The sequence below is a fragment of the Aethalodelphis obliquidens genome, unplaced genomic scaffold, assembly GCF_003676395.1.
Source record: "Aethalodelphis obliquidens isolate GAN/ISIS:26980383/991018 unplaced genomic scaffold, ASM367639v1 scaffold33, whole genome shotgun sequence".
Classification (NCBI taxonomy): Eukaryota; Metazoa; Chordata; class Mammalia; order Artiodactyla; family Delphinidae; genus Aethalodelphis; species Aethalodelphis obliquidens.
The window spans coordinates 12,448,307-12,462,310 of record NW_020837977.1 but is presented as its reverse complement, the minus strand read 5'-3'; the positions used below and the strand labels follow the sequence as shown (position 1 = coordinate 12,462,310).

General features: G+C 37.6%; 1 protein-coding gene across 5 annotated transcripts in view; it reads right to left on the bottom strand.

Annotated features, from left to right (window-relative positions):
- Nucleotides 1-8,082: 8,082 nt before the first annotated feature.
- TTPA (alpha tocopherol transfer protein) overlaps nt 8,083-14,004 on the bottom strand; it is a 60,427-nt gene continuing 54,505 nt past the window's right edge. For all 5 annotated transcript variants that reach the window (XM_027128014.1, XM_027128013.1, XM_027128015.1 and 2 more), the window contains 2 exons: nt 12,970-13,080; nt 8,083-10,159 (listed from right to left, as the gene is read on the bottom strand). In XM_027128014.1, coding sequence (XP_026983815.1) covers nt 9,971-10,159; nt 12,970-13,080 — 300 coding nt within the window. In that variant the 3' untranslated portion in view covers nt 8,083-9,970. The remainder of the gene's footprint in view (nt 10,160-12,969; nt 13,081-14,004) is intronic.

The following is a 14,004-nucleotide window of genomic DNA, read 5'->3' as shown; positions in this document are numbered from 1 at the left end:
TGGACGCACCGCCCCAGCCCCGAGCTGGGTCGGCCCACCGCTGGCATCGTGGCAAAGGGGCAAGGCCAGGCCAGACCCGCAGACGGTGCCTCCTAACTTCAATGTTGACCCCAAGCACAGACTGTCCTACAAACGGGGCAGAAAGGATGACTTGGGTTCCTAGTCATTAGAAGTTTTTTGAGGTTTCTGTTTAAAATTTTAAAAGAGATTTAGAAACACTAGGCATATTTTGGTGGGAAAGTAGATGAAAGAGTGAAAACCAAAATATAAAGATTTGGCTTATACTAGGTGAGTGTTCCCACCTATAAGGGTCAAATTCAGAATAAAATTGAAGAGTGTTTGAAAATCAACTCAATGGCAAGTATGGAGGATGCAAAGACGAATTGGACAAAGTCTGTTTTCATAAGTTTACAATTTAGTAAGGAAAAAAGAGAACAGGACTTGTGGAGAGAACGTATTTCAAGAAGAGTGAATGCAATATGTAGTCCGGTTTGGCAAGAAAATAATGCTGCTGTAGAAGGGCATGATGAGTGATAAGCTCCATGGGTGCGGTAAAAGATGTTGTGAAAGGCCTCACATTCTCAGCTGGTTTTGAACACAATTGAACAGAACCTTTGTAAGTGTGAATTTGTGGTACTGGAGAAATTGACTCTCCACATAGGAAAAAATTAAAGTATTACCTGGCAAAAATACAAAAATAAACTCCAGGTGAGTAAAGATGTAAATGTAAAAGGCAAAATATTATACTTTGATAAGAAAATATAGGAGTGTATGTTCATGACTTTGGTGGTCAGCAGGATTTCATACAACATTATATTTTAAAAAAGACATCTTAGTGGAAAAAAACGTAGATTTAATGATGCTATAATTTGAAAACTTCTGTGTAACTAAGTAAATTAAAGATAAGGCACAAACTTGGAAGGTATATTTACAAAACACAGAATTTCAAAAGTGTTCATTTCTAGCACATACTGAAGAACTAAAATCAACAAGGAAGAAAAACAACCTAATAGAAAAATTGGAAAAGAATATGAAAAGACAAATCAGACCTTCACTAGTCATCAGGGAAATGCAGATTAAAGACAAGATAATATGTCACATCCATCAGTATGACAAAAATGTGAACCTAAGTCAAGGGTGTAGAGAAATAAGAATTCTCTTAACACTGCTGGCAGAATTGTAAAGTATTACAACTGTTTTTGAGAGCAATTAGGCAATATCTGGTAAAGGTGAAGATGCACATATTCTGTAACACAAACACTTTTTAGACTTAGGTATGTACCCTAGAAAAAGGCTTGCATGTGTGAATAAATATATACAAGTATGTTCTTTGTAGCATTTTTTTGTAATAGTGAATTATTACATGCAACTTACATCATTATCAATAAAAGAATGAATAAATTGTACAATAGATAATTATGATGCATGAAAATTAATAAGTTGGAGCTGCTTATGAACAGAGTTAAATTTCTTTTAATAAGAAATAATAGGGACTTCCCTGGTGGTGCAGTGGTTAAGAATCCGCCTGCCAATGCAGGGGACACAGGTTCGACCCCTGGTCCTGGAAGATCCCACATATCACGGAGCAGCGAAGTGCTCTAGAGCTCGCGAGCCACAACTACCGAAGCCCACGCGCCTAGAGCCCATGCTCTGCAATAAGAGAAGCCACCGCAATGAGAAGCCCACGCACTATAACAAAGAGTAGCCCCTGCTCTCCGCAATTAGGGGAAGCCTGTGCACAACCAAAAATTAATTAATCAATCAATTAATTAATTAACTTTAAAGAAATGAAACAACAGATAAGTTATGCTGAGGTCCAGAGGATGTCAACGGCCTGAACCAGAATCTGTCCACACAGCTCAATAAAAAAACCCATGAGGTGTACAAAGAGTACAAATAAAGTTACACATGATTCATGAGATACTAGGAGTTGGAGGGTATCACAAACATCAAATTACCAGAAAATTTGGTAAGTAGCAAACTTCCTCCACTGCTGCAAGACTCTAGATGCTGAGAGTAGAAGATGCAGGGCTTCAGAGAATCTTGGAAAAAGAGGAAAGAGTAGTGGATGATATAGACATAGCATAGGCAAAATCAAACCCTGAGAGAAAATGTCAAACATTAAGTGCCAAAAGACTGAACACAGCCTGGGTCTTGGAAGGTTATAGTACTGGCTCTCAGGAAGGAGCCAGAGGTGGCAGCTTCAGATAAACATTGCTTCTGAGGGGGACACAACTGCATTGACAAGGGGGTAGTGTCCTTTAAAGGCACGACGATGAAGGGAAAGAAGGAGGTAAGGGGAAAAATGAAGAGAAGTCATGCCAGCAGCCCCACCTCACCTCCACATACACACAGCTGCCACCACTAAAAGCGTCTGTTAGAGGAATTGCACTTCACTGTACTGGCACAATAAAACACTTTCAACTAGGAAGGGTCTACAGAAGGCCTTTTTTTTTTTTTTTTTTTTGGCCGCACCATGCGGTTTGTGGGATCTTAGTTTCCCGACCAGGGATCGAACCTGGGCCCACAGCAGTGAAAGCACAGAGTCGTAACCACTGGACTGCCAGGGAATTCCCCAAAAGGCCTATTTTTAAAAAGAATCAAACCAACACAAAACTACTCAGAAGAAAACAGAGAAGGTGAATGGTAACATTTCACCTAATGAAAATTCTCCCCCAAGGAAACAGACAAACAAGCAAACAAAACCATAAGACCAAGCTCCAAATTAAAATTAAATATCCTTAAGCAAGTGTTAGATAATACTGTGCACATATCAAATCTAGACCAGAAGTTTACAGCCCAAGAACAGAAATGGACAAAAATGGGATATAAGTGGTAAATATCTATACATGTACACATAGGTAAGATAGAAATACAGAGATATATCTTAACCCAAACAGAGATACTACTTAGCCCAAAAGAAAAATCAGTGGAACTGTTTGCAGTTGTGTAGAACTGGGAAAAATATTGGAAAATATAAAGTACATGCTCATAGCTCAGCACACGTGACATGTGCCGAGTTCTGGAATGGTACCAGAGACTAGAAAGGCTGAGTAGGAAAGGGAGTGAAACATTGAGTTGTCTTGCAGAGCATTGGAGATAAAGTCCCATCGGAGGGGGAGGGAGCCTGAAACAAACATACAGCAGAACTCCACTTCCAGACACTTGCCATATTTTGAATCTGCAAAGGGTAGGAACTAAGTTTAGATTGGCAAAAGGCAGAATTTTCAAGGCTAAGAGAAAAGAAAATATCCAGGGTACCAATCAAAAACCCAAGTGGACCAATCCTGAAGAATGGGAATGAACCAGAGATAGACTGAATCCTCCTAAGTCTGCAGCCCAGCTCAAGACCTGATTGGATTTACTTGCCTTTCATGCTATCTGACAAAAGAAAGGAAGAGTCATCACTTGATGGGAGGTATTACCTGGAGCCTCTATTAGTTAAACACAATGACCAACATAAAATGTTACTAAAAATACGAAGAAGCAGAAATGTGTAATAATAATCTAAAAAGAAGGGTGAAATAGGAGACCCATAGATGGGAGTTAGAAGAAAAGACTTCTATTTTAATTTTGTATTGAAATATAGTTGATATACAATATTATGTTAGTTTTAGCTGTGCTACATAGTTATTTGATATTTGCATACATTATAAAATGTTCACCACAGTAAGTCTAATAACCATCTGTCTCCCTACAAAGTTATTGCAATATTATTACTTATGCTGACATCTGCATGGCTTATTTCTTTTCTTTTTTTTTTTTCCTCCCTCCCTCCCTCCTTATATCTTATTTAAGTGGAGGTTTGTACCTCTTAACCCTCTTCACCTATTTTGCCCTTCCACCACCCTCCCCTCTGAACAACCATTGGCTTGTTTTCTGTATCTGAGTCTGTTTTCATTTTGTTTGTTTTGTATTTTAGATTCCACATATAAGTGAGATCATACAGTATTTGGCTTTCTCTGTCTGACTTATTTCACTTAGCATAATACTCTCTAGATCCATCCATGTTGTCACAAATTGCAATATTTCCTTTTTTATGGCTGAGTAATATTCCATTGTATATGTATACCACATCTTCTTTATCCATTCATCTGTCAGAGGACACTTAGGTTGCTTGCATGTGTTGGGTATTGTAAATAATGCTACAGTGAACATTGGGGTGCACATATCTTTTTGAAGAGTATTTTTGTTTTATTTGGAGAAATGCCTAGAAGTAAAATTGTTGGATCACATGGTAATTCTATTTTAAATTTTTGAGGACTCTCCATACATTTTTCCATAGTAGTGGTGCCAATTTACATTCTACCAACAGTGCATGAGAGTTCCCTTTTCTCCACATCCTTGCCAACACTTGTTATTTGTCATTGCTTTGATGATAGCCATTCTGACAGGTGTGAGGTGATATCCCATTGTGGTTTTGATTTGCATTTCCCTGATAATTAGTGATGTTGAGAATCTTTTCATGCGTCTGTTGGCCATTAGAATATCTTCTTCATTGGTGCTGTACTGTGTGTATATGTGTGTTGGGTGTGCAGGAGTAAAGTTAGTCTGACACAGTGATTGAGTGAGGTCAGAGTCCGCCAAGGGAGGCCCAGGCACATCAGTTCTGTGTAACATTCCCGTGGCCATGGGCTGAGTCCAGCTGAGGTAAAACAGTTGCTCACAACCTTCCCCAGAACTTCTCTGTTGACTCCAGACGGGGCACCTGCCTACCTGTCAGGGAATATTGGGAGGCTTCTATCAACAACAAAAACTGGACAAGTAAAGAGGTTGATTATTCTGGCTGTTGCAATATAGACAGCTCCCCAGATCTGACTATCAGGGTGTTTCACTCACGAGGTTTTGCCTTAGACCTTCATGGAAAGGGGTGAACAGTGGCTTCTGGGGGTTGTTCTGCAAGCAGAAGTCTCAGTCAGGTATCCGAACAGGAAATGCTTTTCTCCGCAGTCAACAAGTTTCAGGAGGACAAAGAGTTGTAACCTTGCCTAACCAGTCATGACAAGTGGTTCTAATCATAGCTAATTACTCATGAGCCGTAGAGCAGGAAACTGGAGACCTTGTGAGCAGGTTTGGGCAGAAGAGAAAGGTCTGTGTTTGCTGATCTCGTCAAACAAACATAATTTGTCTCCGAACAATGTAGGGATTAGAGTAATTTGTGAGGAATTTTGGCCAGAATACAAAATACACACACTTCATCTCCCTCGCCCCTTCCCCCTCCCCCTTCCCCTTGCTGCTGATTCTGAGAGGTCTGGTGTAGAAAGGGTGATATTTTTGGAAAAGGTTGGTGTGCCTAGAAATAGAGACACAGATGTAGAGAACAAACGGACACCAAGGTGGGAAGGGAAGAGTGGGATGAACTGGGATATTGGGATTGACATATATACACTGATATGTATAAAATAGATAACTAATGAGAACCTACTGTATAACAGAGGGAACTCCACTGTACAGTAGAAACTAACACAACACTGTAAAACAATTATACTCCAATTAAAAAAAAAAAAGGTTGGTGTGCCTAGCCTATACGTGGGGTTAGGAGTCCTGTGATATAAGGATGGAAAAACAGATTGGGCCTCATCGTTAAGGGCCTCAGGTGCCAATTAGTAATTTACCCGCGTGCAGTGTTTCTCTGGCGAAAGTTCAGAGAATGAAATCTTGCAGAAAAATAACTGCAGCAGTGGAGGGGTATATAAAGGCAGAACCAGTGAGAAGCTGGTAGTCCAACAAGAGAGGCTATGACAGCAGGTAGGATGAGAGATGATTAGCCTTAGAAATGGGTCATGGTCAGATATTTTCAGGTAGGACTGATAGAACCTGGTGGCCATTGAGCCCTGTGGCCTGTGGAATTGGGTCTATTAGGAGCATGGTGGTGTTGCAGAGAGCGTGGACTTTACAGCTAGGCCGGCCGAGTTCAGTATGATTCTGGCATTTACTAGCCCTGTGATTCTGAGCAAGGAATGGACACTTTCAGAGTTGAGTTCTCTTCTGTAAAAACAGGCATAATGCCACTTAACTTCTTTTTTTCCGCAAAGATTGAGTGACACATGTATGTGAATCTAAAATAGGGCCTGGCACAAAATAAGCAGTTCATACATTTGAGTGTCCTTCAGCTGACATTCAAGGCTTCCCATATTTTGTTTCCCAAGCATCCTTCTAGGCAGAAGGCCCACGCTTCTGTAGCATTGCCCTCCCTCCAAAAATATAGGCCTACGTACGACTTCTCAGACGTGACCTACTCCTTCTGGTCTCTGAGTCTCTGCTCATGCTATTCCTTTGCCTGGACTAGCCTCCCTCTCCTCACTTCTGATTGCTCTCTGGGGGAGTCCATTCTTCTTACAGGCTGTGCTTCAAATAGTACCTCCGCTAAAAACACATCCTCTAGATCCCTGGGTGGAAATGATCTTTCCTTCTGTGAAACTCCTAAAGCACTTTATTGCAACCACTCTAAAGATTCTTACACTATACAGGTATCCGCTGCTTTTCGAAAGGCTGCTTTACACCACTTCACTTTTGCAAAAACCTACATTAGTACCTGTTTTCACTAACCAAAAGAAATCCCTCAAGGATTTTTGCTTTTACAAAAAAAGGCTAAAGGCCAAAATAGCACTCAGTGTTTGTTTTGCCATGAGCCATTATAAAGGCAGCGCCACCCAGAGCAGTGAGAGTGACACTGCCAAGCTCCTTCCTGGAACCACACTTAGCATCTCAGCATCCAGCATCCATAGCTTTGAACTGTGTCTATGAGCACCTGTGCTTTCTATTTATTTTGTGCATCCGTTACTGTTACCCCATTTTGGCTTAAGCAAGGTTTGGTAGGAAAGCTCTACTCTCAGATACCAGGAGAAACCTTTACTGCACTTTACCTGGCTATTTTGGTTTTTTTCCCTTAAATATGCATTTATTTTTTAATTAATTAATTTTTGGCTGCGTTGGGTCTTCCTTGCTGCACACGGGCTTTCTCTAGTTGCAGCGAGCAGGGGCTACTCTTCGTTGTGGTGCGCGGGCTTCTCATTGTGGTGGCTTCTCTTGTTGCGGAGCACAGGCTCTAGGCATGCGGGCTTCAGTAGTTGTGGCATACGGGCTCAGTAGTTGTGACTCGCGGGCTCTAGAGCGCAGCCTCAGTAGTTGTGGCGCACGGGCTTAGCTGCTCCGTGGCATGTGGGATCTTCCCAGACCAGAGCTCGAACCCATGTCCCCTGCATTGGCAGGCGGATTCTTAACCACTGTGCCACCCGGGAAGTCCTACCTGGCTATTTTGGATAAGTATTTTCTCTCTTCTAGTTAGCATCCAATTAGTTTTTCTATTCACTATAGTACTTAATTCAATGTACAGTGTTATCAAAAGTAGATATTTAATAGACTGATATGATTGACTTGGATAGAGAAGAGGCGAGCAGTCAGTCAAGTGCTAGCTCTGGGGGAGGGAGAAGGGTGGGATGTGCCCTCGCCAACCAGAACACCAGTGGGGAGGCACTGCTGCCAATCCTTATTCTACTGCCATCATTCTAGTTCAACCTTTGTAACTCCTAATTCCTCCACAGCATCTAGGTGGGGCAAAATTCAACACACAGGCCAGGAAGGAGTGTTTCAGACAACACCGCCTTACTAGTTTGTTGAGTTTTGGGCTTGTCTGTATGTCTGACCTGTTTCGTGAGCTACTGGCTTAGTTTAGGTGGGAGACAAGATATTCTTTGCTCTAGAACGTGTTATTTCTGTAAGAAAAACATAATTTGACAAATGAAATCGTGATCTGGGCTCATAGCAGTTTCAGAATCCAATTATCTGATTTAGTGACATACTCTGGCTTTTCTCACTTAGAAGTTTTAACTTCTGAAGTATGCATGGCTTAGTTTTATGAAATTAATTTTGGGTCCCTTTCAGCACAACAAGACAGGGGAAGATGGTATTGAACTGAGCAGCAGGAAAGCCAGCCTGCAATTGAAACGTTTAAAGAAAACACTGGCATTTTTGTAATGGACAGCTAGATGCGATACTTTTTTCTTAACCTCTTCTGTAAGGAAAAGCAGTTTTTGAAAAAGAATGCCTAATATTCATACTTAAAAATGAAAAACAAACAGCTATAGTTTGCGTGAAAGATCTTTATTTTGTTTTGAACAATATTAAAACAAATAAATTATCGGGCAGTTCAGTAACACAATGAGCACACGTTAGAGTTAATCTTTTAAAAGGCACCTCTGGTGCAATTACAGTAAAGTAATAGAGACAATTCAATAGCTATTTATTTTGCCACCTTATAAAACTGCCCGTTCATTTTACATTGTTCTTTGAATGTTCTTCAGTGAATCGCTGCATTTCATAAAATATTCAAAGTCCTATAATGAAATGTACTTCTACTGATTGACTTATTTTAATTCTATTTACTGTCAGTAACATCACCAATGAATCATATTTAAAAGATTTTAAAATACTATCCTTTATTCTTGTGCTAAAGTAATCATTCCTTCACAGAGTCAGAAGAAAGTGTTTTAAGCACCCAAATGTGAATGAAGTGGAACTTTGTGATGTAAACCTTCTAGGAATAAAAGTTGGGTAAACTAGAACTTTTTGTTGTTGCTATTATTTATACTTTTTAAATAGTTTTATTCTGCTGTCATTTTTAATTATACAATTTTAAATTGTATGATTTTGTAAAGAAGATTTTAACATTTTTTAGAAAACAGGCATGATCTAATATTTTAAATTAAATTTATAATATAAAGTTACCTTCCCAATGCTAAATCAAAATCAAACACGTTCTCTAAAGAACATTCACAATCACTCCCAATTTTTCACAGATACATGTACAGAGAATCACAAGTATCAGCTCATCTGATTAGAATAATTTTCTTATAAAGAAAAACACCCATTACATATTCTTTCACAAAGATACTATTGTATGATTAATGTTGAAACCCAACTAAGCTAAAAAATGTTTAACAAATTTTGTATACTGTGTTCTTTCATTTTTAAGTTTAAAATAAAATTTAAAAATTATAAAATACTATAAAAATTGTCATAAGTTGAAAGCTATATTGACATATCTTTCTCAATAAATGAAATATGCTTTAACATAGCTACAGTACAAACAGCACATTTTAACTCCTGATTTTTTTTTAAGTAAATATGAATTGTAGGATTTGGCTAGAATGTTCTGATAATACAGTAAAACCCAAATTTCTTCATGCATAATCTGAAAAGTTCCAGATGTAGTTGACAGTGATTTTAAAATGTAAACATTTCCTCTCCCTTGTGTAGTTGTGTTACTGTTCAATTAAAAAATAGAGTCCACGTATACGGCAACCAAATATTATTCCACCTCTGAATCTCTATGTAGTTAACTGTATCAACATGAATAATTTCATAGAGACCTATTGATGCTACACATAAGAGTTTATGGCGTACAGACTCTTCAATCAAAAGTTTCTATTGTGCAAATATGGTAAAATAGAATTTCCCTGAGGTGAACTACCTTGCTGGCCCACAGAAATAACTATATAAAACTGTATTCAGATTTTAATCTGAATTATAGTCTATCTGACATGCACCCAAAATGAGTGTGAATAGATTTTTATAATCAGTTGATTTGTGCTAATATTTCTTTTCAGTGGACTATTTATTCATTTATAATCAAACCAGTGTGACCAGAAAAGTTGTTTAAAATAAAACTTTTGAGAAACACACCAAAGTGCGCATGAAAAGATACTTTAGAGATAACTTTCTTCCAAGTGCAAAAATCAGGAACCTCTTCTATGCTTTTAAGGTATAATAATATTTAATTACTTTAAAGGTAAGGAAAAGATATTTAAAAAGTAAAGAAATTTCCCAAATATCCATGTTGCTCAAGTTAGAAGATTTTTACATTGAAAAAAATCAATCAGAAAAGCATTAGTTTAATGATTCTTTTTCTTTCATTCATATAACCAGGTAGGATCTTACTCATGTATTTTTAATTAGGAAGTCTCTCACATTAAATAACTTCTTCTCCTTTAGCGGTCTGTGAAATGCTGCTGAGATAATTTTCAGACTTCATTATAAAATTTGTCCACTCCTGACAAATGTCCTCCATGGAGTATTCTTTACCACCGTATTCCACTGGAAGAATGTCTGGGAAATGCTGAAGTAACCTTTGTTTGTAATTGTCCCCATGCATATGAATCTGAAACAGCCAAAATGTTTTAGAAGGTATGCCCTCTGCCTCTCAGTATATCAGATGCATTTCCAATGGAAAATCAACACTGTAAGATAAGATGCTCTCATCACTTCTAAGATAGAAGCACATGTATAGATACTATTGATACATCCTTTATTCCTCTGCTTATGAAGCTAATAACTATACTTAAGTTTAGATTGTGCTGCTTCTGAATCTGATCAATTTACTGTTCTCTTATATTTGCATCCTTGTAACTATACAATATTTACAAAAAGCTATTCTTTTTTCTTTCAAAAGTAGATTTTTAAAACTCTAAATAAAATCATTTTATACATTCTATTCCCTAATGTACAGGTGATTCTTAGCAAAAGATTGAATATCCTGGGATGGTTCTGTAGATGATAAAAATGTTCTTCCTTTTATTAGTTCATATTAAATAAAAGCATATATCTGAGCACACAATTAGGTACGCAGGGAATAATTTATGTGGTACAGTTGACAGATAGTCTTGGCTAATAAAAAATTAAGAGAAATTATGATAGTTGTTGTGTTGAGAACTTTAAATTTTTCAACATTTTAAACTATAAAAATTGATCCTATAATGTCCTGAAGTTAAAATAAAGACTTGGAACCTTTGGTTAAAAGCACATCTTATTAAAAATAAATACATAAATACCTTTATTCATCTGCTAGCATTCATCTGTACATTCAACAATCATTTAATAAGCACCTACTATGTGCTTAGGATATGAAGACTGAAAGATGAATGAAACAAGTTTTTTGCACTCAGGAACCTTACAGTCCCAATCCTTGATTTTTTTCTGAAATGTTTGAAATATTACCAGCTAATTGAAAAGAAATTCAACCATCTCTTCAGGAAGGGAGAAATAAAATCATTCATAGAGTACTGCCAAAATGTTTAAAGGGAGAAAGTGGCTAGATTTGGTCCTCCCTGCCTTTCCCATTTTGGCAAGTCTGTTTCACGTCAATTAACTTTCATTGAAATGCTTCACTTCTCAATTTAAAATTTTTCTTCTCTTCTTGCTCATGTTCTCCTGTTTATTAGGTTCAGTTTATTGCTGTATTCGTTTTTTTGGTCCAGAATATAACCCAAAATAGAAATACTTATTTTTATGTCTGTCAGCGTTCAACAGAAGATGGCCAGCTATTGTCAAGCTATACTGAAGAGAGGAAAAAAAGAATAAACAAAAAAACCCCGGCTTTTATAAGAATAAAAGAATCTTCCGTAGGGGCAGTTCTTCTTGAAGACAGACAGAAATACCTACTGGAAAACCTCAAAAGAAGCTCTAGGGTCGTCATTTTCTGACCAGATGCAAGATGTTACATTTTCTTAGTATGAAAGAATATACTTTGTAACATTCCAAATATGCTATTATCACTCACATTACCAGTATTTCTATTTAAATAGTTTTTGAGATTTAAATTGTCAATACCTTTAAAACCTGTTTGTGTTCATGCATTAGATGTTGCCAACGTTTGTCTAAATAAATGCTCTAAAAATTATCCTCTACAGATTCATGCAGAAGACTGGTTGCCAGTTTGGGAACTCACACTCTATTGTCAACACTTGAAAAATCCCAAGTAATATTGATATTCACCTGAGATAAGACTCTGCAAGATAGGTAAAAAACATCAAATCGGGCTTCCCTGGTGGCGCAGTGGTTGAGAATCTGCCTGCCAATTCAGGGGACATGGGTTCGATCCCTGGTCTGGGAAGATCCCACATGCTGCGGAGCAACTAAGCCCGTGCGCCACAATTGCTGAGCCTGTGCTCTAGAGCCAGCGAGCCACAACTACTGAGCCTGCAAGCCACAACTACTGAGCCCACATGACACAACTACTGAAGCCCACGTGCCTAGAGCCCGTGCTCTGCAACTAGAGAAGCCACCACAATGAGAAGCCCACTCACCGCAACGAAGACCCAACGCAGCCAAAAATAAATCAATAAAATAAATTAATTAATTAAAAAAAAACATCAAATCTACTTGCTTTAACTAACGACATTAAGTCACATACCTTGGGTACTATGGTTTTCAGTTACACGTGTCTAATTTAAGCATGTTTATTATTTACATAGGTAATACATTCACACGGCTAGAAATCAAAACAAGATAAAAGGTCCACAGTGAGCTGTCTTGCTCCCAACCATATCCTCAGCTACCCCATCCGTACCTCTCTTTTGTTCCATATAGGTAACCACTTTGGTTGTTTCTTTGCATATCCTTTAAAAATAACTTTTATGCCAATATAACTATAGATTCTGATTTCTTCCCTTTTTATACAAAAGATAGTATAAACACGATTCTGCATGTTCTTATTTCCCCTCACAATACATCCTGCAAATCGTACTGTGTTCCATTGTGTCGATGCATCACAGTTTAACCAGTTCCCTCATGATGAGAACTGGGTGGTTTCCCATGTTTTGCTACAATGAATCCCCTTGTAAATGTAATTTTGTTTATGAGCATGTATATCTGTAGGATAAAAATCCCAGAAATGTGAAGGCTGTAATTTTGATAACTGTGACCACACTGCCCCCTACAGGGAATATATCATTTTGCAGTTTCACCAGCCATGCGTTAGAGGTCCAGTTTTTCCACAGCCTCACTAACTTGATTTTTCAAAACCAAAAAGAAATTTTATAAAAGTCATTGGGTTGTTAGATAAATATTCAAAGCACTGGGACAATGCCGTGTGTGTTGGGGGAGGGGCGGAAGCAAGACAGCCATTTTTAAATAACAAAGGAGTGGAACATTTGGTACAGAAGAATAGTGACTTGAATATGTTTTACTTACCCGTTCCTTAATTTTTTCAGTCAGAAATGGTTTAATCATGGAAAAGACAGCATGGAAAATTATTGGCTCGTTTATCAAATGGATACCACGAACTTTTAATGGAAAGGAATCCTTTGAAAATAAAGAAAATGTCTTGTTAATACCAAAGCATAAATCAATATGTAATCGCATCGACAAGCCCCTTCTTTGAACACTTGCTAAACTTACAGCAATACCTAAAGTGTGATTTTATTTTCAAAGTTATTCCATCAACACAATAGCCTGCTTTATAGTTCACTGTCCCTAGGTTAAGAAAAGGTCTCTAAAAAGGTTGCACCTTGTAGTTTAGGCCAAGTATTTTAAGAAATACCTACATCTTTCATAAGCAGGACACAGAAAATATCTTCCCCAATCACATATAAATGTGCTTTTGAAAAATCAATGAGTCATTTGGATACTTAACCTTTCCCCTCAAATTTTTATTTTGAGGAAGAAAAATCAAACTTTCATAAAAGTTGAAAGAATAGTACAATAAACACACACTTTTAAACTTTTGACACGGGTATAAGTCTTTCACATCAAAGTAATATCAGCTTTTTTCTAAGGTTTAAAATGTTAAGGATTCAAAGAACAACCCCATCAGTATTTTCCCTCCCAAGGATGTGTTGTTAATGTAGAGATTTTTCCTACCAAGTTTCTTTCATGCAAAACTCTTTTTTTTTTTTCTGCACATAGCTTTTAGAGATTGTTATCAATTGTGATTTTTCCTTTCAGGTTCTTTCTATGAATAATTTTATTTTAAACATAATTGCTAATATGCTCTCTAAATAATTTTGTTTCACTGACATAATACAATTTTTGTAAACATTGTGAGCTTTAATATTGATGCTATAATTCATCAAATGGATGTACCATTATTTAAGTAACGCTTTTCCTATTTCTGGACAAATAAGCTGTTTCTAATTTTTTTCTATAAAAATTGATGCTATAGGGGGCTTCCCTGGTGGTGCAGTGGCTGAGAATCCACCTGCCAATGCAGGGGACATGGGTTCGATC